At 26.1% G+C, this 17,037-nt stretch overlaps 1 protein-coding gene across 1 annotated transcript; it reads right to left on the bottom strand.

Annotated features, from left to right (window-relative positions):
- Positions 1-12,766: 12,766 nt before the first annotated feature.
- Positions 12,767-15,199, bottom strand: LOC105138263 (homeobox-leucine zipper protein HAT5-like). The gene is made up of 3 exons (XM_011044309.1): positions 14,573-15,199; positions 13,631-14,025; positions 12,767-13,526 (listed from the first exon to the last, which is right to left on the bottom strand). The coding sequence occupies exons 1-3, from the start codon at positions 14,721-14,723 to the stop codon at positions 13,104-13,106; spliced, it is 969 nt and encodes a 322-aa protein (XP_011042611.1). The 5' UTR covers positions 14,724-15,199; the 3' UTR covers positions 12,767-13,103.
- Between the last annotated feature and the right edge of the window lie 1,838 nt (positions 15,200-17,037).

Genomic DNA, 17,037 nt, shown 5'->3' with positions numbered 1-17,037 from the left:
CTCATCAACTTTTCTTCTTCTTCTTTTTCTTTATTATTGTTATTATTACTACTACTACTACTACTAGTATTATTAGTATTATTATTGCTACTATTATTATTGTTGTTGTTATTGTTACTATTGTTGTTGTTTATAATTTGTACAATTAACCTCCCTGTGGTTCGACCCCGGTCTTACCAGGTTATTTATTACTTTGACACTCCTGCACTTGGGAGAAGACATTAATCTTTTGATCGTGTCAATCCACATTTCCTATTAAATCTGAACTAAATAATTAGGTGGTGATTTATTAACCTCTAAGTCACATGCCTATAAGCTACAGTTTAATTGACCACAACGATGTTGTTGTTGTTATATGTCATGTTTGTTGTATTCTTTATCTTCATCTCAAAAGCTCTTTTATTAATATTAAAAAGATTTATAGGCTAATAATAACATTCTTTTTTAAAAGCTACATGGCTAGTATTTTTCAAAAATGATTGTGATAATTATATGACTTCATCAAAATAATACACATATTGTTATGTATAGGCATATACACGCCAATGTGCCAACATATAGTTGGTGTATCAATAAAAATATGAGGAACTATATAGGTACTTTAAGAGAGTTTCCAAACATTGCTTTATGTTATAGGAGAGAATTAGATGGTGAAAGCATATCTCTAAACATGTCTAATACTAATTGATCCACTGAAAATTGAGGAAATGCAGGATTTTTAGGCTTTTTTATGGTTAAAAAAGTGGCGTCTTCTTATGTTTTTCTTTGGAGATATAATTGTTAGCTTATAAAATAAATATTGAGTCTATTTCCTACCTAACGTGTTAATCTTTCGATCCATTAGGTAATCTCCTGATGAATTGTTGACCTAGGATCTAACCAACCATTAATCTTCTAATTAATATGCTATCTATTAATCTTTTTTACATTTTAAGAAGAAGAAATTACACCTTAAGAACTTAATCTTCAATAGAGGTTAGCAAACTCATAAAATTAAGGTGTAGGCATCTCAAACCTCAGCCCTAAGAAAATGTTATTTTCTTTATTTACAACCACCGTAGAAAAGGACAATTTGCTTGAAAAGAAAAATAAATAAATTATGACAATTTAAAGATAAATACAAAAAAAAAAACTTGTAAAAGAAGGCAAGTAAATAAACAAAAGAAATATTAGTACTTAAAAAATAAATTGAATAAATTAATTTTTCAAATGTGTAATTAATAATTAGTCACAGTGATTGTATGAGCCTTTGTATAATGGTAGAAAATTTGAATTATATCTAAACACGCAAGTTCTAATTTGATGTGAATATATCAATATTAAATAAAGAGATTTTATTAAATTTTAACACAAATTAAACTCTTTCATTGATAGCAAATGAATCTTAAACTAATCATGTAACTTATTATCAGTTATTCTATCAAGAACTCTTGCTTTTAATAAAAATTAAATATTTTTTTGGTTCTTCTTGCACGCTAAAACTGGTGCTGTAGCTTGAGAAAAACAACCCAGAAATAGAGCTGCTTTCTTGGAAGCAAAAAGGCCACCGCAGTACGCATCTGCCATAAAAACATTCTTCAATTTTATTGCATCTGTGTTGATGAAAACGATATACTCTCATTAAATTGGAGTGATTTTGTATTTTACACAAAGTATTTAATGAAATGTCACTCTGAAAATATTTTAGCTCTTTCTTAGTTTCTGATATCAATGTTATAATATTAGTTTGATGTAAAAATAGTAATTAGTATTTTAATAATAAAGTTGTAATATTAATATTAAAAGGGTTTTTACAAATTAAATATAATGTAATGGCAATTCTGCCTCTGAAAGTTTTAGCTATTTTTTAGTTAGATGGAAAAAAAATTTAATATTAATATAAAAAGGGCTTTTAATAAGTAAACATGATATAATGACAATTTTGTCTTGGAATTTTTATCTCTTTTTAATTAGTTTGATTTTGATGGAAAATTTATAATATTAATATTAAAAGAGTTTTATAGTCCTTAAATAAAGTATAATGATAAATTTGTAAATAATTCAATTCTTTTTGTTGAAATTTTTTTGAGGAAAGATGTAAAGTGTTATCAACTTATAAATTATAAAATGTAACTTCTGATTTTTAAAATAATTATAGCAAAGTGAGAAAATAATTAAACCATAGGATTTAGAGTAATTTTTTCATCAATATATTATATATTAATGTAAACGTAAGTGTGTGTATAAATAAAAGGATAAGTAGATTGCATCTTATATATCTTCTAAATGCTTTAGTTTATTTTATTGTTTTTGTAAATAGATTTAGAAAGAAAAGCTTGAGAAATAAACTTTTTTTGTTTACAAATATTAAGAGAAGCTTAAATTAAATAGGAATAGGTTTTTTTTTCCGGACATTGGATTCATGTCTTCTGGAGAAAACAAATCCATTAATTTATGATTATCTTAATCAATAATGATGGAATTGTATTAATTATTTTATATTCTACTGAAAAATTGTTAGGTTGAATAAAAATAAAATAAAATAAAGTTAAACAATCACTTCAACAACTTAAATAACATTGAGCTAATTCTCGTAAACAAGCATACGTGAGCCAAAAAAATCAAAATGGATTTTATATTATTAACAATTGACTTTTGTTAATGTATAAAAAGTTGACTAAAGACAAAGTGGGTATAATAGATGCACATACACATATTTTATTACAACTATTTTTTTTATTTTATACATTTTCTTTTGTTTATTTTCAATTCTTATAAGAAAAAAACAAAGTGAGAATGGGCATGGAAAGTTAGCCCCATGATTGGCTAAATTAAAGCTTGATGTTCATTGTATATATTTTTTTTAATGGATGTAAGATTTTTAATACATCTCAAAAATATTTTAAGAACCTTAATAAATATATTTTGAAGTCTAAAAATAAGGATTTAATGTGAATAATTTGAAATTTGAGAGATGAAATTGAATTATTTTCACTCTATATGTAAAAAAAGCTCAATTTTTTTTACTACTATAAATTTAGTTCTTATTTTTTAATAAAAAATTTAAATTATATTTTATGAAATTAATATTTAGTTTAACATTTAAAAATCAAGTATAATGATAAATTTGTAAATAAGTAAAAATTTCATAGGAGAAGGAAAAACTAGTTATGAATAATTAGGTGAACAAGTTAATGTGAAATGATAAATAGGACAACTATCGTAAATCTCTTTTTTCTTTTAATTTATAGTATTAATCTCTAAATTTATCATGCAAATTCATATATTTATCTAAAAGTTTTTATATAATCTTTAAGATTTATGAATTGAATTATGAAATTCACTTTAATTCAATTAGCATGTGTTGAAGTGATTTTTTTTTCTCAACTGTTGATTATAAAGACAAGTGGAAGGTACTAAGCTATTCTATTTATCATGGGTTTAATTCTCCAATTGTGTTTGATGTGTGTGTGGGTCCACAACACTCACAATTCTATAATGAATGCTAAAATAAATGATTAAATAAAAAATAAAAGAGTATTCATTGAGATATTTTATAATAATGAAATTTTTATTATTATTAAAGATATATTTTTTATCCTTAAAATTTGATTATTTTTCATTTTATATATAATTAAGATTTTATAATAAATTTCCTAATATTTCAACAACATAAATATATAATTTAAATATCTTTCAAATAAAATGAACTTAAACTTTATATTTTAAAGAAAAATCAATACTTAAAATGAAATGAGAAGAAAATATTAAAATATAAAATAAAGAAAATAAAATGAGAAGAAAATATTAAAATATAAAGTAAAGAAGATTGTGTAAAATATAAAAACAATGTATCAAAGTCTTCCTTCATCCCCCCTCATTTTATAATAGATTTTCAGAGTTAGAAAGTTAAAAGAATTAACTTGGCTAATAATTATAATTAATTTTATAAATTTTTAATATTTTATTAACTATTATAAATTAAGAATTAAACTTGAATATAATACTCATAATATAAATTTATAAACTAAAAAAATTATTTAAGGTTTTATTTTTTTAAAGCTTTTTAAAAACATTGTTAGTATTCATTAGCAAACAATAAACTATAAAAAATAATTTTTTATGGATTAGGCCTAAAATAAAAAATTATTAACATTTACTAGCCAACAATAAACTATTAAAAAATAATTTTTTATGGGTGAGGTTTAAAGTCTAAGTTTTAAATGATAAAAAATAATTTTTTAAAGTTTAAAATATTATTTTATTATAATTTAATATTTATGCTCAAATTTGTTTCGAAGCTCGAGTATATGTCGGACCAGCACATATGCAAGTTCAAGTATAAAACTTATTTTGTTTAAAAAGCCTTTATCTTCTAAAATATTAGATGTATTTTAAAATTAATTTTAATTTTTTAATTTTTTATTTTATAAATACTAAAAAAAGTTATTTTTTTCTAGGATGGTTCTTTCAATACTTATTGAGTTCTATTAAAATATAATAATAAAAAATTCTTTAAAATTAATTTTTTAGTCTATTTAAATCGTATCCATATCTTATAGTAAAAAACTTATAAAAAAAATTAAATTTCAATATTAGAAAACAGGGAGTCATATTTTATTTTATTTTATTTCAAATGCATTATTGAACATATTTTAATAATTTGTTTAAAATATATTATTGAAATTTTTTTAATTTTGTTTTTGGATCTACTCAGAAGTCAAAATCGTCACGCACAAGGAGACAGCAACAGCTGTTGGGAACGTGTACGGTGGGCCCCAAAAGAAAGGAATTGTCATGTAAAATGTGGCGTTATCGTGATAGAATGGAAGCAAAAACCATAGAGAGATCCGTGCTGTCACTGTCATGGAAACATTTCTCTCTCTCTCAAGTCGGGTCCCACGCTACATACATCCCTCCATGCTCTTCTGCTTGTCTGTATTAATTGGACTGCAGCAATATAAATTGATAAATAGAGAACAAAACTTTAGTCGTATACTAGCCACAAAATTAAATAAAACTTATTAATTCACAAATAAATAAAAAACACCAGTGGTGGGTCCTCTATCTTTTGACCCTGATCCTCAGGCAATTCAATTTGGAGATCATATGCCACGTGCACCAATATGCCCACGTCGGCGGGGCCAATCGAAGGGGAGATTCCAAAGGGGTTGCTCAGTGGACGCTATCTTTGATAGTGATGCTCTTGTTCAACGGCATCACGACCGTCCACATGGGTGGCATTCGTTAAATAAAATTTTTAAAATTAATAAAAAAATAAAATTATCTTAAATCACACTTACACTCGACATTTTCTCTCTCTTATCCTCCTTTGTCTCTAAGAAAAATAAAATATAATCTCTTTTTTTTATGGGTGATGAGACTGACAAACACTTTATTTAATTTATATTTTTTGAAAAAATGAAACTAGTCAAGTTTGAAATTAATGACTGTCTCTTATATTTTTTTAAACATTTATTTTAAAAATCAAACTTATATTCTCATATTTTATTTATAATACTAAATCAACTTCAACTTCATCAAGATTTGAAGGGCTTTGAAGCGATTTAAAAAGTATTTTTTAAATTAGTTTTTATTTATACATATATTAAAATAATATTTTTTATTTTTTTAAAATTATTTTTAATATTAATGAATCAAAATTATTTAAAAATACTAAAAAAATATTAATTTTAAATAATAATAAAATTTTAATTTTTTTTAAAAGCACTTTTCAAAATATAAAAACAAATATTGCCTTTTAAATTCACTTTTTTATTTTTTTTAATAGTTTCATTGATTTGTTAAACATTATCATCTAATTCTAATTACAATATATGTAAAATTTGAATCTAATATTGATTATGATTAAGAAAAGCAAATTTCTTTAACCAATTCTTGATTCAATCAAACCCACCAACATTACATATTAGATCCTCCTAACAATTCATAAAAATAACAAGAGATTAAAAGTAAATAAAAATTTGAAAGAACACATAAAAACTTACGGAGGAAGGAGTTTGATATATCCTTTTATCTAACTATTCATGAACTCTTTTTAAGTGATTATTATGAGAAAATTTGAAAATTTTATGTGAAAATAATGAGTTATACCATATACTAATTAATAAGGAGGTTATAATTTATGTTAGCAAGTTCTATTTTCTGAACAATTGTGATAGATTAAGTTATAGATCATATCATGTTATTTTCATGTAAAAGCTAGTTTATTTTTGATAAGATGTTGACATTAGATAAGGTTTTTTCTTAGATATAAAACAGGTAGGGTTTCTCTTTATGGTTTATAAGCAATTATTTCCTCTTTTTTTTTTTTTTATCATAGATGAAATTAGGTTTTAACAAAATATACCTAAGGAAATTATTTGAGGTTTAGAATTTGTGGGTTGGATGAAGAATTGCTAAATTAATTGGTTTACTAAATTGGTATGCTTAATTGTATTTTGGTGAGAAGAAGAAGAAGAGGATAGACATAGCGGCTATGATTTTTTTAGTTCAATAATAAATTTATAATATTAATATTATTAGGGTTATTTAGTCATTAAATAAAATGTAATGATAAACTTATAAATATTTATAATGTTTTTTACTTTTTCATTTTTTACACGTGAGGTTGAGGATATAAAGTGTTATTTAAAATATATATTCCATAAAATGTAAGTTAACAAATTATAGAAAAAAAAACATAATCAAATTATAGAAGAGTTTTTGTAATTATCCCATAAAAAATGGTTTTACTATTCCTTTTTTACTTCAAGTTACTCTCAAAATAAAATTTCATTATTATTGAAAAATATTTATATTTCTTAACATGTAATTATCAAAACTTGCAATATAGGAGACAACCATAAGAATTTTTTTTTTTCCAGTTCTCTCTTATTTTTTTATAATTTTTTGTTTCTCTCTAATATTATAAATATTAATAATTAGAACTTGAACATCATAAAATTTCTTCAAACTATGTTGTATCCCTACCAAATTGGCATTAAGCAAATTATAGTAACAATAAAAATATAATGATATTTCATTGTGTTGCATTGTTAATTCCTTTAGATTACATTATGGATGACATTGTTCATTCTATAATGTGCTTTTTTTTATCATTTATTTTTTTTTCAATTATGCATCTCAAGTTATATTAGCATGGTTTTATATGTCAAGAATTGTTTCACTTTGCATGCCATTGCATATTCAAATGGTTGAGAAATATTCCGGTATTAGATTATAGATCAATTTTGTAAAATGGAATTTGAGATTGAAGTAAAAAAAACAAATTAAGAGCCAAAACATTGACAACATGCAAAAAACTTCATTTTCATCCTTGAAGTTTTAGTTAATGGATTAATTGATTCATGAAGTTTATGGATTTTAAATCTCGATCTTATACTCTTTTTTTTCTATAATTGTACTCCTTAATGTTGAGAGATGAAAGGGAGAAAGTCTTCAAAAAATAAAAGGACAGAAAAATGTGTTGGCTGGATAGATTTTGATCATAGAAAAGACCAATCTTGATGTTTGTGATGGACTAGGAAATTTGATGAATATCTATATTAAACATTTTTTGTTCTTGTGATGTTTGGACAATGGACAAGTGATCTAGGAAAGATGAGAAGATAATTAGATGGTTCAATATAGTTATAATATAATTGCTAACATGTGTTTTGGCTAAGAAACTGATTGTGATGTTTGGACAATGGACAAGTGATCTTGGAAAGATGAGAAGATAATTACTAAGAATGGATGAAAAATGCATTGTTGGAGAACATAACAAACATGTGGATGGTTCAATATAGTTATAATATAATTGGCTAACATGTGTTTTGGCTAAGAAACTGATCATGTTTTGGATAAGAGAAAATGACAATTTTACTAACAATAGAATGCAATATTTTAGAAGTGGAAGACTTGGTTTTATTCAATTTATCCTAAATTTCAAAAATATATTTCAAACTTCAATTGTTAAGTTTGTCTTTAAATTGAATAATGTGGTGAAGAGAAACATCCAAGAAATATTCTAGATTTGTTGTTTTAACTTAGAAAGTTTAAACAACCATAAATATGTCTATAAACTTTTCTCTTTAATTCAATTAAATCCTTTTTTTTATAAGTCAGTCCTCAATCAATAACATTTAGATTTCCATTATAGTCTATTAATTTAAATTTCTCACATTCACTTTTTAATTACATTAATTTTTTTCATTAAAACATAACTCATAAATATATAAGTTTATTACAATCTTCGTATTAAAGACACTATGTTCCCTCATTCATAATGATTAATGAAACTTTAATGTGTTAGTTATTAAAAATAGAGGCCAACATGAAGTAAGAAAAAGCTGCAACAATAACATCAATAATCACAACAGAGATTTTGGAAGAGTTAATAAAACAACTATAAATCATATATAGTAAGGTGGACCAACTAGTTAAAATACAATGAAAAAAGTCTTAATACAATGAAAAAAGTCTTATGATCCCCCTTGAATATCCAGATCACATCAGTTAACTAGCAAAAAAAATATAAAGCCGACTAATAAGATGATCAGCAATAGATTTAGCTTAGAGTACTCAAATTAGATTTCCCACTTTTCAACAGAGAAGACCTAATTGGTTGGATACACAAAGTTGTTTTATTTTTTAATTACTACAATACACCCCCTCAACATCGGTTGTTTATGTTAAGCTTTCATATAGAAAAAAAAGTAGTGACATGGTTTTAAAAGATAGAGGAAACATAAATTCTCACCTATTAAAATAAATTTGTTAAGTGCCTCTAAGTTTGGTTTGAGGTTTTAGTCTATAATAATCCTATGAAGATATTTATTAATCTTTGATACATTTTTTTAGTTGAAGCGTGTAAATCCTAGTTTGAATTACATTTAAACAAGGTTAAGAGACTTTCTAAACCCCATTACATTAGTTGTTTTTATAAGATAACTTAAGAAAGAGATCAAGTTTGGGGTTATAATGTTAAACCCTTTAAACTTGAAGCCTTTTTCTAGGCTAGCGAGGATACAAGAAGAAAACATTGTTGTAATAAAAAGAGATAGAGACCTAGCCCATCACAAGCTTAGGTTATGATCAAATTTCAAACCCGGTCTAAGGTGGATTTTCAATTCACTCTACAAATTCAAAATTTTCTCTACCATTTTTAAGAAAAAAAAAGGAAAAAAATATTATGCTTTAAGTGTAATAAAAAAAAAGGGCCTATACCATAAGTGTATAGGTTCAAATTTATTTTTAATAAACGATGTTGAAAACGAAAAGGATGATGAATACTTTAACACTTTAAAAGATCCTATTTATATAAAGAACCAGTAGAAATCAGTGGGGAAATGGCAAAGATTTCATTGCACACTATCATTGAAAATCTTAATTTAAGGATGGTGAAGGTGAAGACTAAAATAAGTAATTGTAGTTTCAAGCATATGCAATAGTCATTCAACTAGAAAAGCACAACATGATTTTAGTGATATAGTAGCTTAAGGAATTAAGGCTTATTTTATATGATTTTTTAGCATCATAATAGAGTTCTAGAATAAAAAAAACAAGGACCTAGATTAAAAGGCTTAGGGATCCATAAATCATAAATGGATTATGGAACATGATTCTTAAAAAAAAAAACTAAAAAGAAAAGTTGGGGGCTTGGTTTTGCATATTATAGATTAAAAGTAAAAGGTTCATTCAAAACAATAATCTCTAGCTTAGTATAACACTAAAATAGAAGGAGAGAAACAATATTATGGAACTACTATAATAAAACATTACTATTATAGTTAGAGCCTATTTTCCTCACCAAATTTATTATTGAAAAAAACAAATAGATCTTAAAAAATACATATTGACTATAGGACATTTTAAAAAAAAAATCAAATATAAGTTTCCTATGTAGGAGTTAAATAATCTTAGATGAGTATGTGTGTTTTCAAGTTTTCTCTAAGTTGAACTTAAGACTTGAATTCCACTAATTCAGAATAAAGCTTGTAAACATTTGTAAAATTGTCTTCAAAATATACGAGTGACGCTTTAAGTTTTTAGTGATGTATTTAAACTTATCAATGCTCCTTCAACCTTTTAGATCTTGATAAATGAGTATTTTGACCTTATCTTATAAAATTTGTTATAGTTGTCTTTGATGACATAGTAGTTAATAGAACATCAAAAGGGGATCACTTGAGTCATCTAAGGATAATATTAAAGACTTTATCCTCTCACAAATTTCATGCTAGATATCGAAATGCAAGTGTACTTGTAAAAAAATTAAGTATTGAGGATATATAGTATTTAATAATAGGGTAATGGCTAATCCAAATAAAATGGAAGCTATGCTGAAATGGCCTAGATCAAATAATGTCAAGTCTTTAAGCAATATTTTAGAATTGATAGAGTATTATATAAGGTATATAAAAGTATATAGGATGCTAACAAAATCTTTAACTAAGCTTTTTAGAAATAGGGTTTTCAAATAAGATGACTAGACATATAGGCTCTTAAAAATCTAAAGATGAAAATTTCTAATACTCAAATATATTTCTATAGTTTATATTATATTTAATGTCTATCAATTTATTACCTTTATAAAGATAATATATAATAGAATTAAAACATAATACTTTTTATATAAGATAATTTAATGATCTCAAATATAGCGATTATTTACACAACCGTTATGTGAACATTTCTATAGATATAATGATATTTTCATATGAAATTCTCATGTAGGTCAATTCAATATGTATGTTATCTGACAAGCACCTACATATTAGTTCTAGATATCTCCCATATCTTAATTTATGAGACTAATTACTTCCTCTCATAAAAGAAATAATATAATATGTTCTAATTTCAACAATTCTAATAAATGTCCATGCATGTATTGGTCTCAATATCTCTAATAAATGTTTATTATTAAGAGAGTATTGACTAAGAATAATACTTTGATGCAATAAAAATTTCATAACTATAACATTTTTATACTAGATTCATAAATTAAATATAAATATATATTAAAAATAAATCATGTTTTTATTAATAAAATTAAATATATTTTACATGAATAAAATAATATATTGGTTATCACTAGGAGATTACATGTTTAATAATATACAAATTTTAAAAATCTTTAATAATATACAAATTTTAAAAATCCTGAGAACTTGATTCAATTGCACAGCGTAGCAATTAATGTTGTTGATTTGTTCAATTGTTTTGTATTTCTTCCTCCATCCTTGATTTATATAGTAAAAGTCATTGATAAGTGCCTATTGATTTTCTTCATTACTCACTCTAAGTATAAACGGTTGAAGTTATCTCCATTATCTCATGTGTTTTAGTCAAATAAATTTACAAGTCTAGATCATGTCTTTCTTATAATCTATACATTTTTTAAGACCCAAATTTATTTAAATATGGAAATACTTATTAAATCTAGCCTAATATTTAATCTCTTTTTTAAAAAAAAAAATCTAGCCTAATATTTAATCTCTTTTTTTTAAAAAATTTTTTAACTTAAATTATCTCGTTGACAACTAATTTATTGCGTAACAAATTGATTACACTTTTGTCTTTTAGCTATGGATGAATCAAGGTACCCTTTTAACTGTATATGATAACGTGTTTGCACTATTTTCTCCATTAAGATGTTTGTGAACAAATTGTTCATCGATTTCTACATCTTCGACTAAGTTGACATCAAAGTTCTTCAAAGATAAGCGTGAACTACTATCAAGCATCTTCTATAACACAGATAGATTGTCCACCCAGTTGTTGTGAAAGTGGACGACCCTCGATATTGATGAGTGATGTTCATTTCTTGTGATGAAAGAGTGGTTGAATATGCTGCTTATTGATGTGATAGGAATTCTCCATGATACATGAGTCCTCCACGCAACTACTACTCTAGAAAAGCTCTTCTGATTCTCAGATAAAGATGCTCAGATTTCTCCAAATTTACCACTTTTATTAGACAGCTTCCCTTTTTTCCTCGTTCCAATCATGGGCCAATCTGAAATGTCATTTCTTTTCTGACCAAAGAGACAGGACAATTCATGAGATAAGGGCAGCAAGAAGCTAGTTTTACTAGCTTCATCCACTCTCAAAACCGCTGTAAGAAGTTCATTCGGTGGACAAAAATTTAAGATTGGCCTGGTTGATCGACTGCATAAACTCGAAAGATAACCAAGTTGAAAAAAAGCTTGTTGCAGCGGCGCAAGCATGTATCTTCTAGTAATTATCAAGATTTAATTTGTTTCTCAAAGTCCTTTTGTGTATGTCTTCTACCAAATTTAGAAAATGGGTGCAAGATTTTCTCCCCAATGAGAACCAAGATCATTGCTGGCTTTTCAATAAAGCAAATTCTTTGTAACAGGGAATCATAACACAACTCAACATAAACGGGTTTGGGAACGGACAAACTGAGAAAGGAAGACAAGCCATAATCGTCATTCCCTTACCTCTCTCTCAGGCCATGAAAGTATATTTATAGTTATTTTTTAAAATATTTTTATTTAAAAAATATATTAATAATGTTTTTTATTTTTTTAAATAAATACATCAAAATAATTTAAAAATAACAAAAATATATTAATTTTAAAAAATAAATAATTTTTAAATTCTTTTAAAAACACCCTACAAAATACAAGTCTTATTATCTATCCTCTAGAAAAAAAAAACAAAAAACCCACCAACCTCCCGGATGTTTTGTCAGAGAGTATTCTGAGAAAAAAAGAACCTATAATACATGTGAAAGTAACCACAACAAATTTGATAATGTTCAAGATAGTCGAAGAGTTGCTTATTCAATGAGCTTAACGTAGCCATCAAGGAGCAGTATCCTCAAGGCTATTTCGAATACAAGAAATGCATTACCTTCCCAAACAAGCGTCAGGGGAAATTCATATACAATCGGTTCGGAAAAGCTCCATCTATAACTCAAACAAAGAGTAGTACCCCAGCAAAAACAAGATTACAGGAGGGGCAAAGACCATCATTTCCAACTACAACCAGAACCCAACACCACAATATTTGGATTGGGATTATTGCTTAATGATTAACAAGCTGTAAACAAGGAGAACGACACAGAAATCATGTTATATACCAAGTAAAACTTAGTACGACCACCACCAAAAGGCTTGATCTTCAAAACATGCTGGCGGGTCAGAGTAATCATCATCTTCAAGCTTTGGAAAGACGTATGGAGGCAAAAGACTCTTGCTCAAGTTATCTTCTTCATCTTGTGATAAATCCGATTGGTCTTGCTCGAAGACATATGAAGAATCCCCTGCCTCTAAGAGTGAGGAATGTACCCCATCCGCATAATGTGGGCTGTCTGAATCAAACATATCACTTTTGGCTGAGCTAATATCTTCCTGCTGGCAGGCCACGGTTGAAGTTTTCGACACTTCACCCTCTGAAGCTGAATCGGCTATTGCCTTTTTGGGTGGCTCTTGAGATAATGCATCTTTATCAGACAATTCTGAGCTTCCCTTCTCTTTCTCTTTAAGGAGCAACTCGCTGGTGAGAAGATTAACCTGAAAACAATTATACCATAGAAAAATCTTATTTCACATCAATGCTAAACGAGTATAGCAGTAAGGTTGTTGAATTCTCTTACAAAAGGACAGTGTTTATTTACCTCAGCTTTTAGTTTCTCCTTCTCCTTGAAGAGGTTGTCGTAGTCAGCCTTGAGGCCATTGTAGCTAGATTGCAGAACCTCATAATCTTTTTCAAGCTGTTTCGTCTTCCATCTTGCCCGGCGGTTTTGAAACCATATGGCAACCTGCCGAGGCTGCAAGCCAAGATCCTTCGCCAGCTGGATTTTCCTTTCGGGTTCAAGCTTGTTCTCAACCTCAAAACTTCTTTCAAGAAACTGAACTTGATCAACAGTAAGTCTCCTCTTCTTTTCAGGTTGATGAAAATATTCGTCCAAATCATCGTCGCCGTTGTCTTCGTGATCATATGGGCGGAAAAACGGTCTAGTTGATCCATTTGCATGGTGAACATCTGCAAAACTCATCATGGATCTTGAACCTATATTATTGACACACCACAAGTCAAAGGCCATGTTTCAATCAATCACAAGAGCTACATGCAGAAATCAGCAATCATTTTGGTTCAATTGATTTCCATCTTGAATTCTTAAAAAAAATAAATATCAAGAATTCAAGAAATAGCGGGGAAAGAAAACTATAGCCGAATAAGAAGGCATCCATTGAGCAAACGATTAATTAAAGATAGGATATACACTCCAATCATGTATAAAAATCTTATAGGAGATAAATTAGAGAAATCTAATTTGATATTTTGAGCATCAACGGGTTAAAATAATAATAATAAAAAAAATCCTCCCTATTCATAAAAAGATAAAAGAAAAACAAATCACCAAAATAAAAAGTAGAGAGAGGATGGTATAGAGGTAATTGAGCTTCAAAAGACCTGAATTTTTTTTATATCCATGAAATCATAAGTTTGAAACACCAGGAATTAACAGAATTAAAAAGAAAAATAAAAAGAAAAGAAACAAGGAACAGTTTTTTTAATACAGAAAGTAAAGCAAATAGATAATTAGAAAGAATACCAAGAAAAGAAGGAGAAGAGCCAGAAAGGAAAAAAGCTTCGAGAGGTTGAGAAGCAGCACAAGGGCCTCTTTGGCTTTGAACTAAAACAGACAAATTGGGATTAGCACCACCACCACCACCACCACCACCACCACCACAAAAAGCCGCCATGATTTTTCTAAAAACTTTCCAGCTGATACAGGTTTAATCAAGCTGCCATCGCAGCTATATTATATAAAGTATCTGGTCAAACACTGAAAGAACCAGATTCCAGGACTGAATGAACTCTATTTTACTTTCTTATCTTAATTAATCAGTCTTAAGATTTGTGGCGAAAGAAACTGGTGATGATGATTTCTGTGATGTGGGAAGTGTGGGAGCACCGGGAGCAGCTCACACCCATCACTCAGAAGAAGGAAAGTTTGGTTTCCGAGGGAGAAAGAAAGAGGAGAGATTTGAATTGTTTTTCCAGTAGGAGAGGTGCTGACAGAGAGGGAAGCAGGAGAAGGGACACAATCAGATGTCTCACTGTTTTTTTCTTTTCTATTCTTTTTTGGAAGAGAGAGGAGGAGGGCTCCGAGACAATGGAGACGGAGTAGAGAAATGGAATCTGTAAGAGAGACTCTTGTTTCTCTGCTGCGTTTGATGGGATTATAAAAGCCCAGAGACAGACATTGTGCGCATTTGTACTTACATGTTTACCCCTCCCATCTAAATCTTGTTAGCTTACTGGAAGTAATTTTATTTTGGCAGGTAATTTATATTAAAAAAATATTTTTTAGTGTTTATTTATATTATAAAAAATAAATTAAAAATAAATTATTGATATTTTTTATAGATATTAAAACTGAAAAATTAAAAAATTAAAAAGATTGAAATTAAAAAAATTAATTTTATAATTTTAAATAAAATAAATAAATAGAGATTAAATCTAACAAATATAAAAAACAATGAAATTTAAAAAATAACTCAATTTTATAAATATTTTAAATAAAATAAATGATAATAAATTATAGAGGCATGTTAAAAAAATTAATTAAATAATAATAAAAAATAAAAAATAAAAAAAACCAAATTTAGTGTAAAAATTGAATTCTAAAAAATAAAATTGTAAATAAAATATATAGTAATTAAAAAATTAAAAATCAAATTAGATATACTTAATAAAAAATAATATATTTTTACATATTTTATAATTATAAAAAATATTTTTTATCTAAAATAAAAAAAAATATTTTTTAAAAAATCAAAATAAATTATTTTTTAAATTAATTTTTTTTAATTAATTTTTTTAATAATAAACAATCACGACATGACACAGAGGGACATGGAACATTGTCAGATGGGGACATGGAAGAGAATTGTGATCGTAGATGACAACGAGGCAAAGAAGGCAAAGGTAAAACCAAAGTTACATATAAAGTTTCAGCAGCTTTATTAGGTTATTTTTTAAAATATTTTTTATTTAAAAATATATTAAAATAAATTTTTTTATTTTTTAAAAATAATGTTTTATATTAGAATATTAAAATAATCTAAAAATATTAATTTAAAAAAAATTAAAAAATTAAAATATTTTTAAAATATAAAAATAAACAGAAATAATAATTAGCTATTACAAGCTTGATATTATACTTCAAATAAATCCAAAATTTACATATTACCTAATAACTATAGATGCTTCATTCTTCATATTAGCTATTAATACAATAAAACATATGGGAAACTTGAAGGTGTTCACTTCGTGGCAACTCTCATTATTTCTTGATTTTTTTTTCATTTTATATTTAAATTTTTTATTTAACCTTTAATATTTAATTAATTTTAAATTAATTTTCAATATTTATTTTAGTTTATGATATTATATTATAGTAGTCTCGTCCAGATATATTGATATCTAATTAATTTTGAATTGATTTTTATAATTTTTATTTTATTTTTTATAAGATTATTGTAGATTCAAATAAACATGTTGATATTTGATTTGTTTCTAATTCTACAATATTTATTTTTATTATTGTATAATTAAGTAAAAATATCAAAAATAAAAATAAAAATCCAACAGGATTCATGATACGGTTTTTTCTAGTTAAACCATAAGTCTCGGTTAATCTAATATACCGTCATCTCAATATAAAAAATTAATATCTTTTTAATTTTTTTAAATTAAAATTATACATTTTACTAGTTGTTTAGATTGTCTTTGCATTTACAAACCGACTGGATCATGTTAGAATAAAATATTTAAATTTAATTTTAAACTCAAACTAGATAAAAAATTATGTTAAAAGATTTAAAGATTAACATATAAAATTATATTTAATAATAAAAGCAAATAATTTTCTATAATTTTAATATTTTTTATAATAAAGTAATTAATAATCGTAGCGTAAAGCTATAAACTAGTCAATAATTTAAAATCTCTTGCTTACTAACATAATTTTAAAGAAACCACTTCTCAATTTAGTAAAAAATAACCATATTT

This window comes from Populus euphratica, unplaced genomic scaffold, assembly GCF_000495115.2.
Source record: "Populus euphratica unplaced genomic scaffold, PopEup_1.0 scaffold77.1, whole genome shotgun sequence".
Taxonomy (NCBI): domain Eukaryota; kingdom Viridiplantae; phylum Streptophyta; class Magnoliopsida; order Malpighiales; family Salicaceae; genus Populus; species Populus euphratica.
Note: the sequence above shows the minus strand (reverse complement) of the source record. Positions and strands in the feature narration are given on the sequence as shown.